Below are 24,088 nucleotides of genomic sequence, written 5' to 3'. Positions count from 1 at the left end.
CAGCCAGTCACGGCATAACCAAATTGTAAAATACAATGTTCTAAGGTAAGGCTGATTAAAATGACTCGGCCAAGCAATGAAGATACCATCCTTAATACTATATCATTTAATGTTGCTTCAAAGAACATATTTTACACATGATCGAAGAGCTTGACCGGCGTGATTTCCACCAGAAAAGTCATTTTTGGAAACTTGCTGGTGGAATTACACCAGTCACTTTGAAACTTTGACTTCGTGGTGGTGTATTTGAGGCTGAGATCAGCGTCACTTTCCCTGCACGTGAGATTATAGTGAAATCACACTGCATCGGGGGGAACGGAGGCGCGATCGCTCCTCTTCGGGGGTGATGGCTGCTCTCAGACAAGCCGATAATAAGATGACTCACATTCCACAGTGAGGGAGCAGGTAAAAGGGCTGTGTCTATGTCTACTTTTCACAAGTGTAGACACGGCCGGCGTCTAGCAGATACGAGTGATGTGTAATGGGTGATCATCTCAGAGCGTATCAACACTAAATTCTTACTTCAATATAAAAATGCTAAGTTTGAAAGTAAAAAAAAAAGCACAAAAAAAAGTATCTTGGTAATGGACACTTTCTTATTATCTATTGTTTGAATCAAATGATGTTATATTAAAATGTGCGAAAAGTAAATGATTGGAATAATACTGCCATCGAATTAATTTCTCCCCTATATCATGCAGCCCGAATTCAAAATGTGCATACCTCGAGTGTGAAGGACAGCACCACGTCAGACTTGGACAGCGTGTTCTCGTCCTCCTGTCCCATGTCGATGATGGAGGTATTGTGTCCACGCTTCAGCTTCTGCAGTTTGAATTCCCCTCCTTTCGACACGGGCATGCTCTCCAAATTGGCCATTAGCTGGTTCACGGATGACTTCAGCTCCTCGATGTACATGGCCTCCATTTCTTTGGACACAAATTTTGGAAACTTGCCGCCCTGGTGACAAGATAAAGGAAGAAATTTAAAAAGCAGTCTTCTAACTTTCATCTAGTGCTGCACTTTTTTTCAATACCAAAAGTGGTTGGTAGTTTGTAGTATATACCGTACTGTGACCATAAAACAATAAAATGGAAATCGTGTACTTGTAGCATCCATTAGTGCTGTCCCAAGAAAAATGATTAGGTGCCATTTTTGCAGAACAAACGTGTGCTCAGTTCCTTTAAACAGTTTGCGAATATTTGTGGTTTCGAAATTGTGTGTCATGTGGCAATAGCCGCATCGGTTTCGAAGCAGAGCATGACCGTGGGCGGCAGCTCGCAGCATGTCGCAAACACCAAGCATCACCATATTACTGACATACTACCAACTACATAGCAAAGCTTATTAGAGGAATGTGAAGAGTCTCCTGCAGAGCCTGACTCACTCTGGCAATCTGGTCTGCCATCTGAAGACGGCCGTCCAGCTCCCTCCGGATCTGTGCTGCCTGCTCGTCCAGGTTGTCCAACTGCAGAGACAAAACACAAAGGCAGAGGCCGACGGGGGTCACACAGTGGGGCAATAGCGGCGGTGACGATGAGCAAGTGAACGAGCGTTTTGTCCGTGGATCCAAATAGGGCAGATTATAGGTTTGTTTGTTTGTTTGGCCGGGGCAGCGCATGTTAATGAGCACATCCGTTGTCCCCCACTCACACTCTCACTCATCCCGGCCTGTTTTTAAGTACCCGGAGGAAACTTGGGGAGAACGTGCAAACTCCACAGAATTTAAGAAGCGCTTTGCATATTTTTCAGGGGAGACTGGACTCGCCTATGTTTGAACGTGGGGTGCAAGTTAGTGACGGGCGGTGGTCGAGGGGGTTATAGACGCAGACTGGCAGATTTATGATATAGTGAAATGTTCAGTGTCTGCAATAGCCCTGTGTGAGACTAACTATTGATGCCTTCAATATCCCAGCAGCAAACCCACCTGTAATTATTTGATGAAAAAAGAAAAAATCAGTCCAAATAAATGACATCTGGTTTGAAACTTGGAATATTTTTTTACTACTGTACATTATTCACATAACACAGATCTGTATTTTTTTCTGTTGTGAAGTGAACTATATCTAACTAAAAGAAGTAGCTGGCATAAATAAGAGCTTGCATTTCCACACAGGATCTCCATATGCATAGCTGATTGAGCCGATTCCAATGTATGTACTGCATTCAGTGATATATTTAGAAAGCATTTTCATGAAGATTATGTAAGACTAACAAGGTAACACAACAAACAAGTTAATTATTGCATTTAAATTATTCAGCGCCTTTTTCCTGTATAACCCAACCGTTCAATTCAATGATTCTAAACACAACAAGGGACTGTAGGAAATGTATACTGTAAACACACAGAACTGTCAGAACAAGACACTTTTCGAGCCATTTATATATTACATTTATATTGATATTGCTATTAAAGCTTCTAAAATACTGCTGAACTAAGATGGCACAAATGTCTTGGTGAACTTTACTGTTTGTGTCAAAGTGTGGAAGAATATAAAGTGTTCGATGAATTACAATCAGCTACCGATGAATAGGCTAAAATATTATTTTAATTAGATGGCCAAAAAAACCATGTGATAAACCAAAGCAGGCCTTGAGTCTGACATTGGAAGTGCTTTTTTGAAAGCTCCAAAATGATTTGTTGAAAGCTGTAATCACAGCAGCCTGGTGTGGCAGTGCACATGAGTGACTCAAGCCTCGCAGGGACCATCACCATAGAGACCATGAATGGACCAATGCACTGGGGCTGATTTCACTCACCCCACAAAGTCAAATCATCTGCCTCCCAGCATTCAGCCATCTCCATATTATTGTGGTATCGCTTTTAAGGTCGATGCCCTTCCTCATGCAATAGGCTGTGTTCACAAATGATAGAATTTGATGCCACAGTTACAGATGGAGGACAGGGGCTTTGAGCTTTGTCGGCACTGTTTTAAAAGAGAAGCCTCAAGTGTACCTCATTGTTCAGTCTGCACTTTCCATACTGTTCTTGTGGCTTTAAGTTCTTTCATTGATTTTCCATCAATTCATTTTTTGGAATTTGTGTTTGAAAATGCATTTTGACAGTTCCATTTCAATTAGGAACAATAGGACCTTAAAAATAAGACTATTAATGTGTCACGTTTCATGTATTTATCCAGTCTTGGACCAGCATTCAATACAGTAAAAGTTAGATAACAACTAATATGCACAATCAATATACATTTTACAACCCCAAAAGTTTACAAGATCACTGAATGTGCTGAAACAATTGAATCCATCATCCAATGTAATTTTTGTACCATAACTTTAAATAAAAAAGCTGTCCGATGTTGGACAAAGCCGTATCTCATGAGGAGACATCTGACATCAGTTAGCCTAGTTTTTGCCCCGCAGAGAAATTCAGGCCCCTCTGACACATCAATAATGAATGAGAGTTTTATATTAGCTGACACAAGGAAACAGAATAGAACCCTCATGTCTTCTTCTCGACTTTCTGCCTTCTGTTTTATTGTGGCTCATTTACTTCCCAAGCCAAGCTGTCTCATTTATCCAAGACGGTCGACATGATTAAAACAAATCATAGGTGCCGAGTGATGTTGTTCTTTGTGGGTGCCCAGTTGAGCGACTGACCCTACGAGCATCCTGTTTTCCCTAAATCTTGTTGCCTGTTGTTGTTTTTAGCTTATCGTTGCCGAGATTTAAAATATCATCAACTGTACAGGGTTGACAGAGCAGAGAACGTTTCTCTTCTCTTTAGAAGATTCTTTCTCGCTCTTTCAGTAATAACACTGTAACAAGCGAAAGGCCTAAAACTCTGCCAGGACTGCCATCTCCTACACGTACACACGCATTTAACTACAAGAGCGAGGAGAAGCTTTCTTCTTGCCATAAAGAAAAATATTCTCCACTCACATATTTTTTTCCTGGACGACAAAGAACCTACAAAATTATATTACGTTGGTCTATGGACATTTGCAATATCCCCTTAAAATGGCAGGTTTCTATGGTAATGCTCAATTTATTTCACTCCCATTCTCTATTTTCCTTTCAACTGAGAACAAATGCTCCCAGTTTTTGAAGTAGGCTGTAGAGAGTTCACCTTAGTTAATTTAAAAGACACATTTTAGGCTACCATAGATTTCTGGCCTCAATATGACGGGCTCTTTAGAAGGTTCTGATGCCACATGAAGCAGCCTATAAATGCTTTTTCACTGCATTGTAAAACCCACAGCTGGGTTTCTGAGCTGTGCTGTACACGACACAGTACACAGCAAATCCGACATTTTTACATCTGAATGCTGCTGAATGTGCAAACAGGGAACAACGCTTGTAGTGTACTTCAGCATTTCTTTTTTTTCCAACTTGACAAGGATATTCCAATGACATCTAGCTCCAAGAAATGCAGTTATGAAAAAAATGACTTTTTTATTCAGAATTCGTTCATTCATTAGAAATCAGTTTTTCGTAATACAATAAAATGTCCAAATATGCAAGGTCAAAGTTATTGTACTTGGCTTTTTCTTTCTTTTTCTTTTTGTTGAAATAGTTTTTGACACTGGGAGCAGAGCCAGGGTTGACCTCTCATTGGCTTTCGGCTTTGTGGTGTTTCACCCACTTTGATTACATTTAAAAAGGCCTGTCCTTCTGGATTTATCATATTGATTATCTGCCCCTTTCGGAGATCCTTTTAAAAGAGAAGCAAGTGGAAAAAAGGCCATGGGCAGCTGTTAACAAAGGGGAGGGGGAGCAAGGACGGTCAAAAAGGAACAGTGAGAGCAGAGGCCCAAAGAGATCAGTGAAGGTATTGATCCCTCAATAGCACATAGTAAAAAGGACATGTATGTGTTACTTCTACAATACATTTATGGGACAATTAGAACCTTTAAAATCATATATATCGTCTGCATACATGTGAAAGGATGTCGATAGATAATTGAACCCAGGGGCAACATGTAAAGTGAACATAAAACCGGACCTAAAATGGAACCCTGTGGCACACCAGTGGACAGAGAGACTGTGGAGGAGGAAATGTCATTGATAATGATTGAACGAATGATACACGGATTGGTGAGCATTAAAACTATGGTAAAAATATATTCCTTTCGTTCACCACTTTCTATTCACCTTATTCCGCCCTGCCCACTTTTGCCTCTACTCAAGTCACTATAGCAATATCTTTCAGAAAAATAAAAAAATAAAAAATTCTCAAAATTGTGCAGCCCTTCTCAGGCAGAATTGTTGAGGGTTCTGTTTAGAATGACAAACGTGTGCGTGCATACTCTACATGATGTTATAGACGGACGCTAAGCAGATGGAGGACACTTGATTCTTTGGAGGAAGACGCTATAGCCTCAAATCAAATAGGGTCAATCATAGTAAGTTGACAAAACTTTTTGACATAAGATTTAAGTTAGTTTTCCTTTTGGTGATATCTTCCAAAAAACATCTATGTACAGTATACTAGCTCCCACCCTTCTGAGATTTAGCATCATCAGATTCTTAATATGTGAACCCAAATCGATATTGATCCACTTGAAGGCAGTAAGAGAAGTAGCCTTCTGAGTTTCAAATCCATATATTTTTCTGTCTGGAGCACTTATGTAATTGATTCTGCCCTCTCACGTGCGGGTTAGCTATACTGTAGAATACTGTTGACCAGATGGCACTTTCAAAGGAGGCTGTAAAAGTCTGCTTCTGCCGTGTAACCAATGCTGTCCAGTCCTCCGCCACTCTGCTCCAAAGCCCAGAGTTCCTGTTTAGTAGAGCACATAATTTGACTTTGCCACCAGCTGCAACAGAATATAGGCTCTTGAGCTCTTCCTACACACAATGACACACGCAAACGGCGCGAGGCATCTTCACGAGGGGAGCCCTTACAACCAACTTCCCTGCCTGTCTCACACCATAAAAGGCAGATTCAAGCCAAGCTATAACTGTGACTGATGCTGATTGCGTTTCTGCCACGAGTATGTGGTAAAAGCTGACCTTTTCCCCTGCTCCTAGCGATACTGCACTAACTGTCAAAACATCCTACCAAAAAACTGTGGGCAAGAATGGGCCGCTGAGCGGGTGACATCCGAATCCCAAAAGAAATGTCACTGTTCTGTCCGGAAAGCCAGCATTTTTAGCCTTACACTGCAGTTTGGAATGTTGCAGCTTATAGGAAGATGGGGGAAGTGAGCATGTAATGTACAGTAAAGGGGGGATGGGCTTGTTCCTGCTGTTGTTACCCCTGTGTTACTTAATGGCGGTGGCATGAGAATAACGGGAGACTGTGGAGGAACTGATAACACACTATGCTATTGGAAATCAAATTACATACATTGAGGTTAACGTGAAACGTCAGTTAATCATCTGAAGAGGTGAGGCGCAGTAGGTTTGCCCCCCAAATGTACGATTTATAATTTGAGCATTTTATAATGTACTTTCAATACATTTTCTTTTCCTCTTTCTCTGTAAAGCACTTTTAATTACTTTGGGGGTAATATATTAAGACCTACTAAATTGTGAGAGCAAGCTGGAAAATAGCCTATGTTGCAACTATATTCAGGCCCGAGCGCCATCAGGATTGGCGAAGGGGCTCTTATAATACAGCAGTGCTCTCCGCTTCACTCTGCACAGTGCTCTCCGCTTCACTCTGCACAGTGCCCAAAGTGTGCGGAGCGCATAAAATGAGCACAAAGCAGCTCTTCGCTTCGCACACTGCTGTCCAATTATATATGGAAAAATGTAGTGTTAAGCTATCCCCTCAAACACTCTTCCCATCATGCACTTCCCGTGCACATAATGTGTAATGCAAAAATCAACATTATAATTGTACAGAGCCCATAAAGGTCAATGGACGACTGAGAGCCCTGTATATGGTCAACAAAACAGTGTAAAAAAAACGTGTTTCCATTTCGTCAGGAACAGAAAGGATGCGCTAGCTAAAAGAATAACTCTGCAATCACCATGATATCACATTAAAAAACAATAATCGCAGTAAGGTTGCACAATATATCGCAAAAAATATCGTATCACAATGTTGGGTGATGCAAGATCTGTATCGCAAGAAGCCACAATATATCACAACATCACTTAAGTCCTCATCTGACTGAGACAGACACATTTAATGCAAACTCAGCCAAGAGCAAACAATGGACAGAACAATTTGTCCTTGTTGTGATCCTGATTTTGTGTTTTGTGATCATTCCTCCTAGCTAAAGAAGTTGTGATTTGTGTTTAATTTGAAATGTCGTGTTGAAATGGTTTAGAAAAATATCGCAATAACATCATTTTCGAAATATTGCACCGCTGTGTCACCTTTCGCATGTTACTTTAAAATCGTGCAGCCCTACTTTGCGGCTATATTTCCTTTTGAAATGGCATGCATTATTAGTATTTTCACATAATCTTGTCAATTAGATTTTTTAACCTTGCTTTTAAAATATTTCTTAATTTCTGATCCAAATTGCCAGACTTACCATAATAAAAATAATAATAAAAATAAAAATCATACAGGTTTTGCACTAACCAAAGTGGACAGTGGCTAAATAAATGTGACACAGGCTCACAATTAACCAAACTGACAGCAGGTTAAAGGTGACACAGCTCAAACAAGGCGCTATTGAACGGCGCAGCTCGCGGCAGCATAATTGGAGGACACTGAAATATTAGCAGCTAGCTCATACAAAGGATAAAAAACAAAGGCTGACAGAGTGGGCAATGCCGTGCCTGGGTAAACCAGAACGAGGGCTGGAATTTCAACATCTGTGCTATATTTAGATGTGCGCTCTGTGTGATGTCTCTGTTTGGAAATGCTTTAGTTGAATCCACAAGCACAACATGCTAATTAGGGCATGTGCTCAACCGTCAGATGATGCTCCTGTCAACAAAATAGTCCTCTCTGTTTAGGATATTACACAGGGAATGTTCTTCAAAGATTTTCAAAAACTGATCAAACAGAACAGATCGCTCAAACACACCGAGGCAGGTAACTGGGAATAAGGCATCTTGCAATGGTAAACATGGAGAATCTGTTAGAACCAATAAATTAGTAATTCTACTCAACAAAGCCACTGGCACAGAAAGCAAGACATTTCTGACTGTTCTTCTATGATCCCCTGCCAAAAGGTAGTATATTTAAAGAAGCTAGATGCAAGTTTGGGATTTTATACTCACTACTGCCATCTCAGGCCTTATGCGTAACTGCAGCTTCTATATATATAAGAGTGCTTAAAGGAACAAGCCCCTGTTTTTCCATACTGAGATATGTTCTTAGTAGACAAGTTGATGTGTAGCCGTCTGGTCTTAACGCGTGCACTCAGTCATGCAAAAAGACCAAAGATGTTGTTAGCATTCAGCCTCTCCAAGCATATTCATAATTCCTATTCCTAACGGGGAGCTGTAATAGCGAACGTCAAAGTGCTCCTAAAGTATTATTACAGCTTACAATATAGTACCTCTTTTTATCTGCTTAGAAAATTGTTCTATTCTTGGATCGTGTAACTACTCACATAACCATATTTAAATAGGGTCAACGTGGAAGAGCTTGGTCGCTTCTAACTTTACCCCCGTTTGGGCTCATAGGAATAGGCTGGGAGCGGCTAAATGCTTACAACATCTTTGGTCTTTTCGCGTGACTGAGTGCACGCACAAAGACCAGACAGTTATGCATCAACTCGTCTAAGCTCAGTTAAGAACATATCTCAGTATGGACAAAACCGTGGCCTGTTCCTTTAAGTAACTAAAATTTGTATTACTAATTCTTAACATATTTAGCCTATAGGTTATTTGAAACTTTGATCATAATATTCTCCAGAATACTTCAAGCATACTTAATACAACGGTACGTATTGTACTTTATTTGTGTAGCGTCTTTCACAGACACAGTCACAAAGAACTTTACAAGGAATGATTGTCATTCCTCTTACACATGTTGGAGGAAAGTAACTTACAGTATGTAGCCACGGCTGCTGTTGCTTAGCTTCTGAGATCTGACGAGATCAGACATTCACAAGGTATGACAGGTCTATGGAGATTTTGAATAGAATTATTACTTCCTGAACCTTGGCGGGACGGTTGACCTCCATTTGGCCCTAACACAGCAGGTTCAAAACGCCCTGAAACGTATATAGAATTATTCACTCTAAATGACTTTCGTGTATTCCACCCAAATTGAGCCAATAGTTTAATAATATATATAATAATTAAGAAACATATTTAAACCCAGAACAACATTAATGCAATTTTCTTTAGGCAGGGATAATATACTGAAACTAACACAGAATATTTTTCATTTTGCTTCTACTTTTAAGAATCAGATACAGTAGCGCTTAATTTTTAACACATTTTCTGTGAATGTGACAGAGTGCCGATTGTAAGTGCCATGAAATTTTTGCTGTTGCTTGCCTTGGCAGGGGATGCTCTTGCAAAAGATATTTTCATACCAATGAGACATTTCCTGGTTAAATAGATCAAATAACACATTCTTACTTAAAATTGCACAAATGAGTTCGGTGTTATTTTCTTCCGATGCCCACGGTTCAGATTTCAGGATATGTATCCCTCTGCATTTTGAGCATGATTCTTTTTTGCTTGAACAGGGCTGGGCAGGCATAAATGCGTTCATCCTTTCCCAATCCTGTGTGCAGCGAAGGGGCTCCATTACACAATTATATCAGCTGAGGGCTAAACCAGGAAGGGCTCAAGCCTCATTTCCCAACTAACAGTTGCTGACAAGACAAATTAAAGTGGAAAGGGGGGGCTCTTTTTCAATGCCCCGGAGAAAAAGCTGATTTGAGTATGCATTGTCAGGCGGAGAGCCCACAGGCAGTGCTTTACGGCTCGTTTAGGGGAAGTCTGAACCCGATGATGAAGCCTACTCCAGTCTGGTCAAGGTAATTTAATAGCCCCATATCTGAATGAAAAGGGTTTTGTGTAAATGAGCTGCTTTCATGGTTTAGAGCTGACAGAAGGGCGGATGGGGATCGAGGGCCGGGACTCAAGCCCATGACACTCAGGACAGAACAGTGTTATGTGCAGCAAACTCACCCACTGGGCTATCAGCTGCACAGGAGGAAGCAATTCTATCTATATCCATACAGGTCATTATTATGGGAAATGAAAATGGTGGCTTGAATCTGAATGCTTCAGGTTGAAAGAAGAGATTAATGAGAGTGTAACAGCAAAGCAGGACGCTATTTCTGCCACCTCGAACCTGCACTACTGAAATACTTAAAAAACAAAACAAATGCAAAATACATAGTCATTGGAGACAAGAGTCCAGAGGGTGGTTACCACAGTCACACCACTCTGATGTAACTGCATAAATGTAAATGCAGTGTTGATAACCATGGCCTCTGAAACTGAGCCAATCCCTGGAAACCTTTCATCAAATTCCCAGACACCCGCCTGTCGACCGCCTGCGCCTCTTTAGCTTTAACTGAGGGCTAGATCATTCATGAAGGCAAACACAAAGTCGCTTTTTTTAAACTCGCTTCTAAACAACAGGCCAGAAAACTGCATATGTTTTGCGACTGTTTGTTTAGCCTGGGCCATTCTTTAGTCGTGTCTCCATGTTTAGTGTGGGATGTGTGAAAAGAAATACTAGTTGTTGTTTTTCTTCCTCTTCTATATTTCTGACCTCCAAGAAAATCTGCAGCTGGCACAACTGACGTAAGCTTCTTTAAAGGCAGAGCAGGAAAATAGTTTCTGCTAAAGGGACAGTTATTCAGGCTTATTATGCTAGGTTTGAGGAGCTTTGTTTGTTTGTTTGTTTTCTGCAGGCTAACTCCACATTTAGAAGCAGATGGGAGTGTTTACATTTTAACTTAACAACCAGAGAGTTTGATTCAACTGCAGGACTGTGGAGTCATAAAAGAAACAAAATAGTGCCATTTTCATTGAACTTGAAATGACTAGTTGATGCAAATTTGGAGAAAGGCTCCCTTTCTACCCTGCTGTGATTAAACTTTTAATCCAGCTCCTGAAGAGAGAAACCATTACTGCTGCTATAACCCCCGCACTAAAGACAATAAGGCGAAGGATTGCACTGTTCCACATGTGCACTTAAATGTCTCCCTGCAATCTCTACACAGTCCGCCATCTAATCAAGTATTGATGCTCTGGAAACATAAAGCAGGTTTTATCTTACGGGGGATCACTGCAATGGCTGTGCAGGCCTGTAAAATCTAGCTCACGCTGGGTAAGTGAGGGTTTGCTTCCACACGCAGACACTATGTTAAAAAAAAAGGCCATACTAAAAATACAAACACAGGCCACTTTATTAGATACAGTTTGAACGCTTCAAACCAGAACATATCACAGTGTTTTTTCTCTTCAAGGGGCCACAGAACTGTTTACTGTTTGTGTCTTTATTTTTATGGACCATTCTCTGTAAAACATATGATGATTGTGAATGAAAGTCCCATCTAATCAAATCTTAAATATTCAGGCCAAATACTACTACACATTTAGAGCCATGTACTCTGAATTGTCATCGATTTTTTTAAGCTGATATTGTTAGCCTCCTTGCATGATTGCTTAAAGGGACTATACAGAGTTTAAAAATGTTAAAAGTAAGTATTCCCCCCCCCCTAGATGTTCCAACAATGTCCTAATGTGTAGAATGAGCCCAGACCTGTCCATCACAACTGCCTCTAAAATCCTGCACTGTCACTCAAAGAGGTGTTAATTCGGGTCCGAAGTGCCGTCATGCACGAGCTCAATATAGAAGCTGCAGTTACGCATTTGACCTGAGGTGACAGTATTGAGTATAAAATGGCTAACTTGCATCTAGCCCCTTTAAGTCATATTTTTTTTAAAATGGGGAAAACTTGACTTAGATGGTGCTAATTTTTACTTGTGTTTAGAGCCTGGAATGAGCATGACTTGGCCAAAACATTTATTTTCCAATAATGCTGGAAAGCTGAGGATATGTAAGCTATAATGTCCCAGTTCCTCATATGGGTGTTTGCTAAACTGTATATATTAATGTGTCCAATGACTTGACAAACATTTGTGCATAAACTCACCTCACTTGTCAATATGCTTTCAGAAAATGTTGTGACAGATATTCAAAGATGGCTCTTGTGTCTGCTCCATTTCATTCAACCTGGACTGACTTCACACTTTTGCCGTGTGTATTTTGTGTCAATAATGAATGAAATAAACAAATTAGAAAATGGCGGACACCGGTCTCGCGCCATCTCACCTGACAGGCCTGGTACAGCAGCTGGTGTTCAAACTTCTTGATGCCCAGGATGTTTTGGAACATCTCGTACAGCTGGTCCTTGCTGAGGATGAGCTCGGAGGCGGCGCTGGCCGTCATGCGCTGCTGGGCCTTGCGCGGGTCCTCGTCTCCGCGGTAGATGGTGTCGAACTTGGCCATCCACGAGCTGAGCACCGTCTCCTTGCTGAGGCCGTCGATCTCCGGCAGACTACGCACTCGCTTCTCAATGTGCCTCTTGAACACTTCCCTGAAATCTGCCGCAGAGAAGCCCCCGCTCTGCACCATCTTGGCCACGCGGTCGCTCTTCAGGAACACCTGGGGGCATTGAGGAGCAGTCAGTGTGTAATGCAGGGGAACACATTGAGGGGGGGCAGTGTCATTACTTTTTTCATTTTGCAGATAAAGTAAATGTACAGTTTCATCCCGCACTTAAAGCCATGTATATTAAACTCATAATTCAGGTCAGCTGCCACATCGACTGCGGGTTATTCTGCAGTTAATTATCTGAAAGTAATTTCCAAACGGCTCTCCCCTCAACAGTTCATTTAAAAAAAAATAACGGATTACCGGTGGATTAAGCCCAGACATGTCAAGATATCAGCTGTGTTTTTTTGTAGGATATATGGCGGTAATGTGTTGGTAATAGGGACTTTTCATCTGGGATTGAAAAAGTACGTTGGAAGGATAGCTGTGTCAGCCACATGCTCTGACTCATAATCTGTGCTGTGAAAGGCTTCAGCACCATTTCACTCCGGAGCCTCTCAATACACACGTTCAGAAACGGGAAAAGCAGGCATTTTGAACATGTCACATTCACAACAGGCTTTTTTACCGCAATCTAACTAATCTGTGCGCAGACATCAACAATAGCCCTGATGGTGTGGTCGGTTGGGCACAGATGCAGCGACATACGGACGTCTGAATCCTTTTCTGTCCAGTTGTGAAGCGGCGACGTGGTCAAACCAAACTGTACCTCAGAATAGCTCTGCACGGCGTTGATGAAGGCTTCGTCAGCCACTATCTGTGTGTCTCCATTGAGGAAGGCCTGAAAGCGGTCCTTGGTCTGCTGAAGCTGCTGCTTGGTTATCTGAAAGGAACAGGAAAACAGGAAACGCATTTAGGATTTCAACAAAGGACAAAAATCACCACAAACATGAGCGTACTGAGTCTTCTTTTGTGACACCTTTCCTAAGTTTGCAGGTTATCTGAGGACTCCCCGAGAGAGAGACGTAATCCCTGTAGTGTATTATGGATTAACTCTCCCCAAAGATTTAGGTCCCTGAAGTCTTAAGAAATCATGGGTGCACTGCAAACAGAAACCATATATTTCTTCTGTTTAGAATCCTCTGGGGCAAGGAAGCAGAAAATAATTTGGGTTTACTAGCTGATGATCTATGGAGATGGCAGGAAAGGAAGCTGCTACTACTGTACACACATTTAGGCATAAAGCATGCCTCTGAGGGTCACAAAGTATTTACATAATAAAACAGTTTGGTAGACGTCCCGGGCACACATTTTACTGTCTTTAACCACGCATTGCAAGATAAAGAAGTTTTGAGAATTTGTAAATGTCACCAGAAGTAAACCGCTGCAGCACACGGACATTACTGTACACACTCGTGTCACTGCCAGGTTCACGCCACAGCTATTTATGGCCCATTGTAAATATCACAAATAGAAAAGCTGGCAGGAGTCGTCTCATGAGGCCAGTCCATTTGGGTTTGTGTATTTTGAAGCTTCAGATGCAAAGAAATACATTAGCTTTATCTTATGAACTGTCCCCTGATTGAAGATAAATCAAGAGGGTTGACTCAGAAAGGACATATTTCTGTGTCCCATTTTTTTTCTTTCCTGAGCGGTGGGACGATTCCAATTGTACAGGCGCATTGAGTTGCCTTGTGTACGAAATGCGCGGTATAAATAAAGTTGCCTCGCCTTGCCTTACAAAAAGAAAAAGACGTATATACAGGGAACTGACAGAGTAATGATAGAATCTGTTTTCCCCCATACAGTTTCCACCCCATCTCAAATGCCCAGGACGTTATGTCTCCAGGCTCCTGCCAAACTCCCCGTCCAGTTAGCCATGTTATATACAGCACATCTCGCCGGCACAGGAACCTGCTGCTGAAGCGTGTTGGTGTGTGAGCACAGTCCGCACATAGCAAGTGACAGACTTCAGTGTAGGAGTGCAGTGGAAAAATCCTTCTCATGTGCCTGTGAGGCAGTCCCTGCACCATCTGTGTGTCCATCACTGTTCCCTTCACCACCAGCAGCAGCAGCACTAGCAGCAGCAGCACGGGAGGAGCCCATCATCATGGAACCAAAAAGGGCGCTAATGGGGTCAGGGACTTGCCAACTTCAACCCCCGGGACACATAGCAACACAAACAAACAATCAGGGCTGCAAAATTTATCCCAATCAAAATCATAATCAAAAATTGCATTCATAGCAATAGTCAGCAATCACTGCAGCAGCCTGTGTGTATTCTTGTAATATGAAGACAAATTGCTGTGCTGACCAGGCGTCCAAGTACAAACTGTTCTACTGCCCACTAACAGCAGCAGCATGAGAGCTGTAGCAAACCCAGATGAGCAGAGCAAAGATTTCCTACCCACCGTCAATCACACAGGAAGTCAGGCAGTCACTGAGCAGTACAGTAAACCCAACGCAACATTTGTAATCTTGTAAATTGGTTCCTTAACGTCCGACCATAAAGTATTGTCCTCTTAAAGCACATCACAACACATGAGCAATCAATACGGTGGCTCCTGCCTCGCGCTCTCCTCTTCATGCAGCAGCTACATGTGAGATTAAAGGCAAATAAGAAGCGCCTGAGCTCGGTTTAAGACGCCATAATGTTCGAGGTGCGTCTACAGGCAAGGTGTGATAATATTGACGACAGTGTGCAGATTACACGAGTCTGTGGAGACTCTCAAGTCATCTTTCAGCACAGGCCGGGACTTCTATTTATGCAGCTTTACTCTGGTGTCTCGGAAATCAACGTAAGGCTCATGTCCCTTTTCCCTTAGCCTTGGGATATTTTTCAACAACCCACCTCCACAATAGAGAACAAATATAAAGCTCCCGAGAGATTACGCAAACATGAATTTAATTAGAGACGCACCGGTCGCGCTTTTTTGCTACCGATATCTGCCGATACCAATACCACTTTCTTAAAAGTGGCTTCCTCTGAGTGAAAAATTTAATTGACTCTTTTCTCCATTTTAAGATCAATAAAGTCATATTTTATTGTCGGATCAAGAGTCAATTACATGTATTGATAAACTCTTGGATAAACATTTAACAAGAACCACTAGACTTTTCTACACTAATTATCCTTGGGTATATGACAGGCTTTAGGTTACAATAATATAAACACCTCACATGAAGTGATCTGATCATTACAAATATGTTAGATCAGTTATTTCTTAAACTAAAATACAAACATTTGGCTTCAGCAGTGGTTTATTTTATTTTATTAGGCTACTTTAGGTATTTTTATGTTAGTTTCTGTCCCAGCCTTGAATCGTTTTTGCTAGCATGCTAGCTTTAGCATACTGATGCTAACCGCGGCATTTTGCGCGGGGATCAAAAATGCGGGGGTTGAAACTCGCATGCCCATATTCACTTTTTTTCACTTGGTAAAAGTTGTGTTTTTAAGGCATTGAGAGCCAAAACTGGTATTGGTTCAGTATCAGGTATTTGTTGCCGCCGGTACCCAATATCGTATTTTTTTCCAGTATCGGCTCCGATAACCAACACCGGTATGGGATTGTTGCATCCCTACATTTTATTCAATGGTATGTACAGTATATGTTGAGGTTTACAAAGGAATAAGGTTTATTATTTTGAATCCACAAAGACAGGAACTACTGTGACTGTGTTTAGATTTGTGAAGAATGTCTTAAAACAAAGACTACCCTGCACTCAACTATCCAAAGAACAATTTCATTAATTGTGCAGCTCTGCAAGTCAATGCATGATAGATTTGACTCACGCCAATATAGGAAATATGCACGTACACTTTGTTGGGGGAAAAAATAGGAGTTCATTTTCAACCCAGATCATCTGTGCCGACTGGCTTAATGAGCGAAAGAAAAAAGAAAATATCTGCGCGAGGACCTGACGTGCAGCCTTCAATTACCAAATCAACTGCATAAAGCATTTGCAGTGTGGCAGAGGCTGATTGCTGACTCAAAGAGCAGCCTGATTAGTTACAACTCTGATGGATGCAAGAAAACGTGTCCAGTTCCATCAGAATGGGCCAGACTCCCCCAGACATACTTTTCTGCTTTGCTTTTATTGATTCTCTCTCTGTGGCTCTTATCAAGATTGGAGTGTAACCGTGATTCATTGGCTCGAGATGGAGTAGGCGGTAACATTAATCACCCTTCACATATCAATACTTCAATACGGCGCATTTTCACAGTGCAGGGGCCGCTGTACTGTACAATAAGGTCATTACAGTTCCTATGCATTTCTGATGATGGCTAATAATAGACTGTGATAAAACGCTTTATCAAGTAACTTTGCTTCCGGACGATCTCACATTGGTTAGAGCAGAGGCGCAATAACGCTGTAAATGTGAAAGTGATCCCACGCAAACACTTGGTAATTTTTTTTCTGAAGCTTAATAGACTTTGGGAAAGTTTTGTCTGCATAAAAAAAAAAATGGCAACACATAAAGAGCGCAAATGAACCAATCCCTTTTTATAAAACTTTGCTTCATTCTAGCAGTGTATTTGATTGTACAGTCTATGTAAGGGGGGCAGAGTTAACCTCGACAGCTCTGCAAAATATGCCTTCACCCAGCCCAAAGCCGACTTGAGACTCCAATGGAGGGTCAAGTAAGCCCCTGCGGCACCACTGCAGTTAAATGTAAGCTGTCTTTAGTGATTCTTCAACGGACCGCGCAGACCGGTCTCTCTCATATCGCCCTGTCAATACAAGGAACGTTATGCTCCACTTTTCCCGAGGTCAGAAATTTGTCACCGGAGCCACATTTTTGTCCAGCCTATACAAAAGATCCTAGTGTCTGCTAGCAACGCCACCGCCGCTGTTACTTTAGAAACACCAATACAAATTTCACGTGATCCCTTATTGTCCTTCAAATGTGGGGAAAAGGTGCATTAAAATGTCAAATTTGAACTGTTCCTGAGAGTGCCAAAATAAGTGAACTAAAAAAAACTGAGAGTGAAAAGCAGGGATATAACCCGACATTGGCACGTGCTGCCTGTGCTGCCTGTATGCCCATTAACATGCAGAGCCAAAATCCAATAAATAAAAGGATCAGAAGAGAATTAGCATTCAGAAGTCCATGGCATGCGGGTAGCTTCAGTCCAAATCAGCTGGTCTAGCACTGCTTTGATAAGTGGAGTAATCAGCTAATTGGATGCCGTCTAAGCAGTAGTAGAGCTGGCAAAGTTCAGCACAGGAAGAGCCTCTGCTGACTCACTCTTGGGTTTCCTCTAGTAGTTACATAATAGCACATAGGAAAGGTAGATGGAGGTGTTTCCGTATAAAATTCACAACCGAGTTTGGTGAGTAAAAGTGAAGAGAGGCAAATCCGAAGAAAAAAGAATTCAAAACCATTACAAATAATGAACAAAATAGCCAATGGGACACAACACTGATTGTATAGGGAACAAAAAATAGCCCTATACAAGTTTCTAGTGCTTAGCGTCGTGTTTTATGTTTCGGAAACATGGAGCATCGAGAAAAGACATGGGCGACGAAGCTCATTCCATAATCCTCTGCTCAGAAGGATAACCGGTGTCCCAGTCAATGCCCATGTGACATCTGAAGAACTTACAGAAATGCAAGCGCCCCCAAAAACCTGGGAGTCTTTGCTAAGAGTGGAGCGATGTATTGGGGGAAAGGTTCACTAGATTCAAGGATCTGAAAGGTTATATCAGAACGGAAGCTAAAGAGACCGGAGGGTGGACCAGTGGATGAAGCAAATCCAGGAAGACGCCGGGGGCCTGAATGTGTCACTGAACATCTTCCTAGATATGACAAGCAAAGATCAGATCCCGCAGCCCATTACAAAGAGCCTCAGTGACTTCTTCGCAGGTGAGGCCACTCTAACATTTTTGGGTCAAGTCCTGCAGTTATTGCTTTTCTATCGAATTACTCCCTTCTTTCTGAGCGATCTGCCTCGTAGCTGGTCTGAGTCAACCCCTAGGCAGCAGAAAAATTAGTACGTAAAAGTGGCAGTAGTGGAGCAAGAAGTGTGTTTATGCGAACTTTGAGAACTGACTGCTTTTTATTTTTCTTTAGCTCAAGAATCACATCATTACAGACTTAAGTAACATTGTTGGAATATCTCCCATCCCCTTAACGCTCCAGGTAGGGTTTAACTGCTGCTACTTCATGCAAACCGGCTTCATGCCGCCCTATTGTACGTGACACCATCATCTCCATCTGAGTAAACAGCAATTACAAGTTCATCCTGACTGACAGCTGCTCGAAAGCTGCCGGTTATTGGCCTCATCAAACATAATGTCCTATAGTGTCTGCGCGGGGTCAAAAGCACCACTGTACAAAGACAGATGCACCAGCTGTTATCCAGAGCCAGACATTCAGCTCAATTTGTTCTGGGGACGCACAAACAGAGTGGATAAATAGCGCAGGGCGGGTTAGCAAACATCCAGGTGTACAGTGTGCAGATGCAGCGCCATGACAAACAGGGACTTTCAGTGAGCTCAGAGAAACCGTCCCCACACAACGTAGGCACACACACACACGCCCAGTCGCCACTTTGTCCGGCGCACCTACTCTATTTGAAAGCAGAAGTCTGTTTTTAGCAGCCCTGATCCCTGGATTTCAGCATGTATCTAAGGCACTGAGCTGTAGTTAGTCTGTATAAAGGGAGAAGATCCTTAGATACTGTAGGGCTGCACATGGCAAGGACCGTAAAGGAAGCATCTAACAAATTACTGGACTTCCATTTTATCTATAGACTTTCGTTCGGTCTCGTTTCACCTCTGCAAACATGTTCCGAACTGCATGACTTTGTTCATCCCACATGGGGCTATTCCTTCAGAACACACAATATAAAAACAGTCACACAAACAAACAAGCAGAGCGTGCTCACAGATTACAACCGGGAAAAGACAAACTCAAGTTAAAGAGAGTTCAGGAGTCGTATAGCGTCAGGGATGAAGGGCTTCATATAGCGGTTCCTTTTACCGCATGGCATGGCATTGCGACGTCCTGATGTTTAAGACAGCTACCGAACATCACTTGTTTTTCTCATGTCATGCACTCCTCAAGTCATTTTTTCTATTTCTTTCTATCTATTTCTATCTCCCCTATATGTTAAAGGGATTCTCCCGCCACTGGAGAGAAAAAAAGAAAGGCTTATGTGCTAATATTTTCCCATTCCACAAAACACAATTCAGTTTGACACTTAACATTTCAAGGTAAAAGGTCAAAACTGTTGCTGGCAAATCTGAAAAACGGTCTTGTGTAATGTAAAACAAAATACACCAAAAGGGCATAACACAATAACACCCAGTGTGTGCCCGTGGAGCCGAATTATGTAACTCTGTTCTGACATCTTTCAATAAGGACAAATCAAAATGTGATGTTCTTGAACTTGTCTTTCTCTCCTAAGCTGCTTTCCGTAGAGACTAACCTGCAGATCAGAAAGACATACCGTTTTGCCTGTATAATGCCCACATTTTTTTAGGACCATTTTTTTTTTGGTTTCATTCTACTCCCCAAGCAACACTACATCTTCATCGATCATCGGCTTTGACCTCAGCCAATTAAGGCTTGTTACTATCCCCTTACAAACCCCTTTTGTCTAAGTCACAAGGGTTCTATATTGTTTTTTCCAGGTTTTTTTCCCCAAAACCTACTCCGATCCTGCCCTGATCATCTTTTCTTCTGGGGCCTATATTACATTATCAGATGAGCTTAACCTGCCATTAATTTGCTGTATTGTCTAGCCTAATTTCATGGTCATAGTGGCACAAAACTCGATCAATTACACTAGTGTTTTTAGTACTGGGCAATCTGTTTGTGTTTGTGTTTGTGTGTGGGTGTTTTGGGAGTTTTTCCTTAATGCTGCTGTTGTTAATGATTAGATGTTTGAAATGGAAAAGACATTAGGCCACTGTGAGAATACATGAACATCATTTGGTTTTCTCATTAGACTGGAGCATAAATTAGTTCACAAATGGGAAATCACGACAGGAAACGGATTCGTTTTTTATTTCTTTTTTTTTCTTTTTTTTTTCATTTTTCATTTTGATTATTTCCTGACTGGCAAGTTTTGTTGTGTTTTTTTTTTTATGTTGTAGTAGCTTTCAGCATGTTGTGAAAGAACGGATGAACTTCTGAGCCGAAACGCCACACAATATCCCTCTTGCTCATGTTGACATTTGCAAAAGTTGGCTCTTAAATCTGCAGCACCTGCCTGTCATTTCATAGCGCGGTGAGCACGCGGGGCCCGGCTTGTATCCCTGTTTGTAGCAGTCCATTACTCTCTGAAGGAAAAGGCATAAATCCTTTTAATCTGCACCCCCATCACAAATCACTTACTGTCTTTGCCATTGTGCACCAATCCCCTCCCACCCCCCCTCTTCCCTCCCACACACACGCACACGCACACACACACACACACACACACACACAGGGGAGTGGTTCGTTTGATGTCGAAAATTAAAAAAGATCTCACTGATTTTTTTCACGTGTGATAGTCATATAACAGAAATGCTGTGACATGGTTTTGCAAGCCTTAACTTCGACAGGAGGAAATAAACTATCTAGAGAAAAGGCATTGTTTGCATGAAAAAAAAAAGAAAAAAAAATCTGAATAATTGATCAAGCCAAGTTTAAACTGATGGGTTTATTTTGTTGACATGTAAAGATTTGCTAATGATCTGGTTTGGTCTTCGAATGGACTTGCTATAACTGGAAAAAAAATGCAAACGTTTTGCCATGTTGCACAGTGTTTTTTGGGGTTCAAAGGTGAATAAATTAATCTAGGGATTAAAGTGCACATGACAGGATTTAATGGTTTTGGACAATATGACTTGTTTAGAAGAATAACATCAGGAGCAAGTTTGTCAGTTGCATAATTATCGTTATATTTCAGTGTAGCAGCAATTTTAATGAAGAAATGTTGGGCAGAAAAGTTGTTTATATTTGAATGTTTAAGCTGCTGACAGGAAGTGACATAGATGAAGAAGGTAAAGCTCCATAGCCGTTTGACTCATTTCCCATTGACATAGCATGGTTGGCACGGCAACAGTTTAACATTGTTTGCCTCCATCTATGTCACTTCCTGTCCAATCAGGAAGTGAAACGATAAACATCACAAAAATGGCCAAACTAAAGGAAGCCGGGTGCAATCTATAGCAAAATTTTAAATACAATTGTGTTAAAACATGTGTCTAATGTGTCATATGCACTTGAACTGTTTAAAAATCCTTCAAAATCCTGTGCAATGCCAGAATGGAAAATGGAAATTTGGTGAAAAGTGGAAAAGTATTGCCTGTTTTGCTTTCCCTTAAATTAGAAGCGACATATTTCTCCTGAATGTGACAAAAAATGACTTCATAAATTTAAAAAAATAAAAATTAAAAAAAATCGCAATTTGATCTGCGCTGTGGTTATTTTTAGAGAGAGATTATTTGAATGGCTTAATAATGATTGCGGCTTATTCTTTCTAGCAGCTTTCCCCTAATGCGTCGTTAAAGAGATGAATTTGCCTCGTGATTGACATATTGATTTGGTAATATCCAGTGCTTAAGTTGATCCCCTGTTCACCCCCTTTCAGGATTTCAGGGTAAAGGATCCAGGAACTGTTCTGGAGGATGCAGCAAAGATTTGAGATTTTTTGAGATGATGAGAGTGTTTTGGCCTGTTTCCCGAATCCATCACACCGGTCCAAAGGTTAAGCACTGGTAGCATCATACAACAGATGCCCTTCCAAAGACAGCCATCTCCATTAGTGTGGGTTGGGAAAATTAGTCACAATAAAGTCAAATTACTACTTGAGTGATGATTGCAATCGTATTTGTGTGACTATTAAGTGTTGAGTCCCTCCTTCCCAGATCTCAGCGTCTAATCATACTCTAGTTTCCTCCCGCATTGACCAATAACACGAGGTTTTCCTGAGAACCAGCCTGTCAGGTCCAATCAGAGGGGAGGGGGAGGAGCTTGATCATTTACTGAAAGTTCTGTTCCTGCTCTCCTCCTTTGGCAAATGAAGAAGGGCTTTCTGGTTAAAGAGGGGAGGAATTTAATTGCTTACTTTAAAATGGTAAAATGTTCTATCCTCACATTGCAAACTTACAGACTATCACTTTAAACATAAGTCATTAAATAAAGAAGGAAGAAGAGAGAGATAAACAGATAAAACAATCACATCAGAGGAAGCATTCATGTTCTAGAGTTAGATATCACTTTCTGATGGAAGGAATCTTGATCTAAAAGGAATAGGCCACCGTTTTTACATACTGAGATATGTTCTTACCTAACCTTAGACGAGTTAATATATCCCCATCTGGTCTTTGTCCGTGCGCTCTGTCACGCAAACGGAGCACATACGCAGCCTCTCCCACATGTCATATAGCTCCAAAAAAGCTCACAATTGAAGCTACCAAGCTCTTCCACGTGTTCCCTATTTAAATAAAGTTACGTGAAGTGTTTTCATGCAAAGTATATTTACACAGAAATGTAACATGTCGATTTTATAAGCAGATAAAAAGGGGTACTATATGTTGTGAGGCGTAATGATACGAGGAGCAAAACGTCCGCGCAGTAACTTCTAAAGACTTCCCCGCTCACTTCCGTCAATAGAAGCTATTCCTTTAAAAGATAAATCTAAACTCGACAAATTACATTTGCACACATATTTCTTTTTCCAGAATTGTGCACGCACAAGAATACATCACTGCAAATCATTTTAAAGCAGTACTAAGTATCTCTTGTCCCTAGAGGCCATAAGCGCAACTGCAGGTGTCGTGGCAAGTTACGATTTTTTAACTTTATAAATGTCTTGGAGAGTAAATACTACGCTGACTGGAAAGGTGAAGGGGGAGAGGGATATTGTTTATCCAATTATATAATGGAATTTTTTTTTTTCAGTCAAACTTAGCTGTAAATACTGTTTAAAGTTACATTAGCCCGCAGTTAGCTTTGCCCGTTAGCCAGCTTCTTCTTCGTGATTCCATTAGTGTGTATTGGTTGCTCCGGTGTTTAAACATGGTTTTCTGGCCAGAGACAACAGGGGGAGATGAAAGACCCTCCAATAATCCCATAAACACTTGTATTACCCCCACAGGGACTACGAAAAGGATTTATTAAGGTAAACACGTTACTTAGTACTGCTTTAATTTACAGGATTATTTTCTAACAAAATTGATATATCTAACAATTTGGTACAAAAATGTATAAAACACCACCACAGCAACACTGACATTGTGAAGTCATTTCCCAGCATGTGATTAACTTAGACCAGCAATGGGAGCAGGGATTATTCAACGTGCGCCGGGAAAAGTAGACGAGAGACCTTTAGATTAATCTCTTCATCAGCGTGTGTGTGTATGTGTATGTATGTGTGTGTGTATGTATGTATGTATGCAGAGCGGGGCCGGTGTGTGTCATGTCTGTAATGTTATTGATGTGTCCCCAGCAAAGGCAGCTCTGGCGCAGTGGATCTGAGCTGACACATTTGCACAGATCACTGGATTTAGTCAACTGAGCTGAACGGGAGCAGCGTCTGTGAGGAACAATGGACTGTAATGAACATGAAGAGGCACTAATAAAAGCCAGGACTGATTACTGAGACAGACTGGTGTGAGCGCCGTGGCTGAAGTGTTAATACAGACAGTCTTTGGTCACACGATTCCCCGACTTTTTTTCTGCGTTCTCACCGACCCA

The 24,088-nt window shown here is 41.4% G+C and overlaps 1 protein-coding gene across 5 annotated transcripts in view; it reads right to left on the bottom strand.

Annotated features, from left to right (window-relative positions):
- The window catches only part of cadpsb (Ca2+-dependent activator protein for secretion b), a 60,388-nt gene that overhangs the window by 30,244 nt on the left and 6,056 nt on the right, over positions 1 to 24,088 (bottom strand). For all 5 annotated transcript variants that reach the window (XM_079578187.1, XM_079578189.1, XM_079578185.1 and 2 more), the window contains exons 2-5: positions 13,164 to 13,277; positions 12,173 to 12,505; positions 1,385 to 1,465; positions 724 to 957 (exon numbers count right to left, since the gene is read on the bottom strand). In XM_079578187.1, the coding sequence (XP_079434313.1) occupies positions 724 to 957; positions 1,385 to 1,465; positions 12,173 to 12,505; positions 13,164 to 13,277 (762 nt within the window). The remainder of the gene's footprint in view (positions 1 to 723; positions 958 to 1,384; positions 1,466 to 12,172; positions 12,506 to 13,163; positions 13,278 to 24,088) is intronic.

Source organism: Gobius niger, assembly GCF_951799975.1.
Source record: "Gobius niger genome assembly, chromosome: 20".
NCBI lineage: Eukaryota > Metazoa > Chordata > Actinopteri > Gobiiformes > Gobiidae > Gobius > Gobius niger.
Note: the sequence above shows the minus strand (reverse complement) of the source record. Positions and strands in the feature narration are given on the sequence as shown.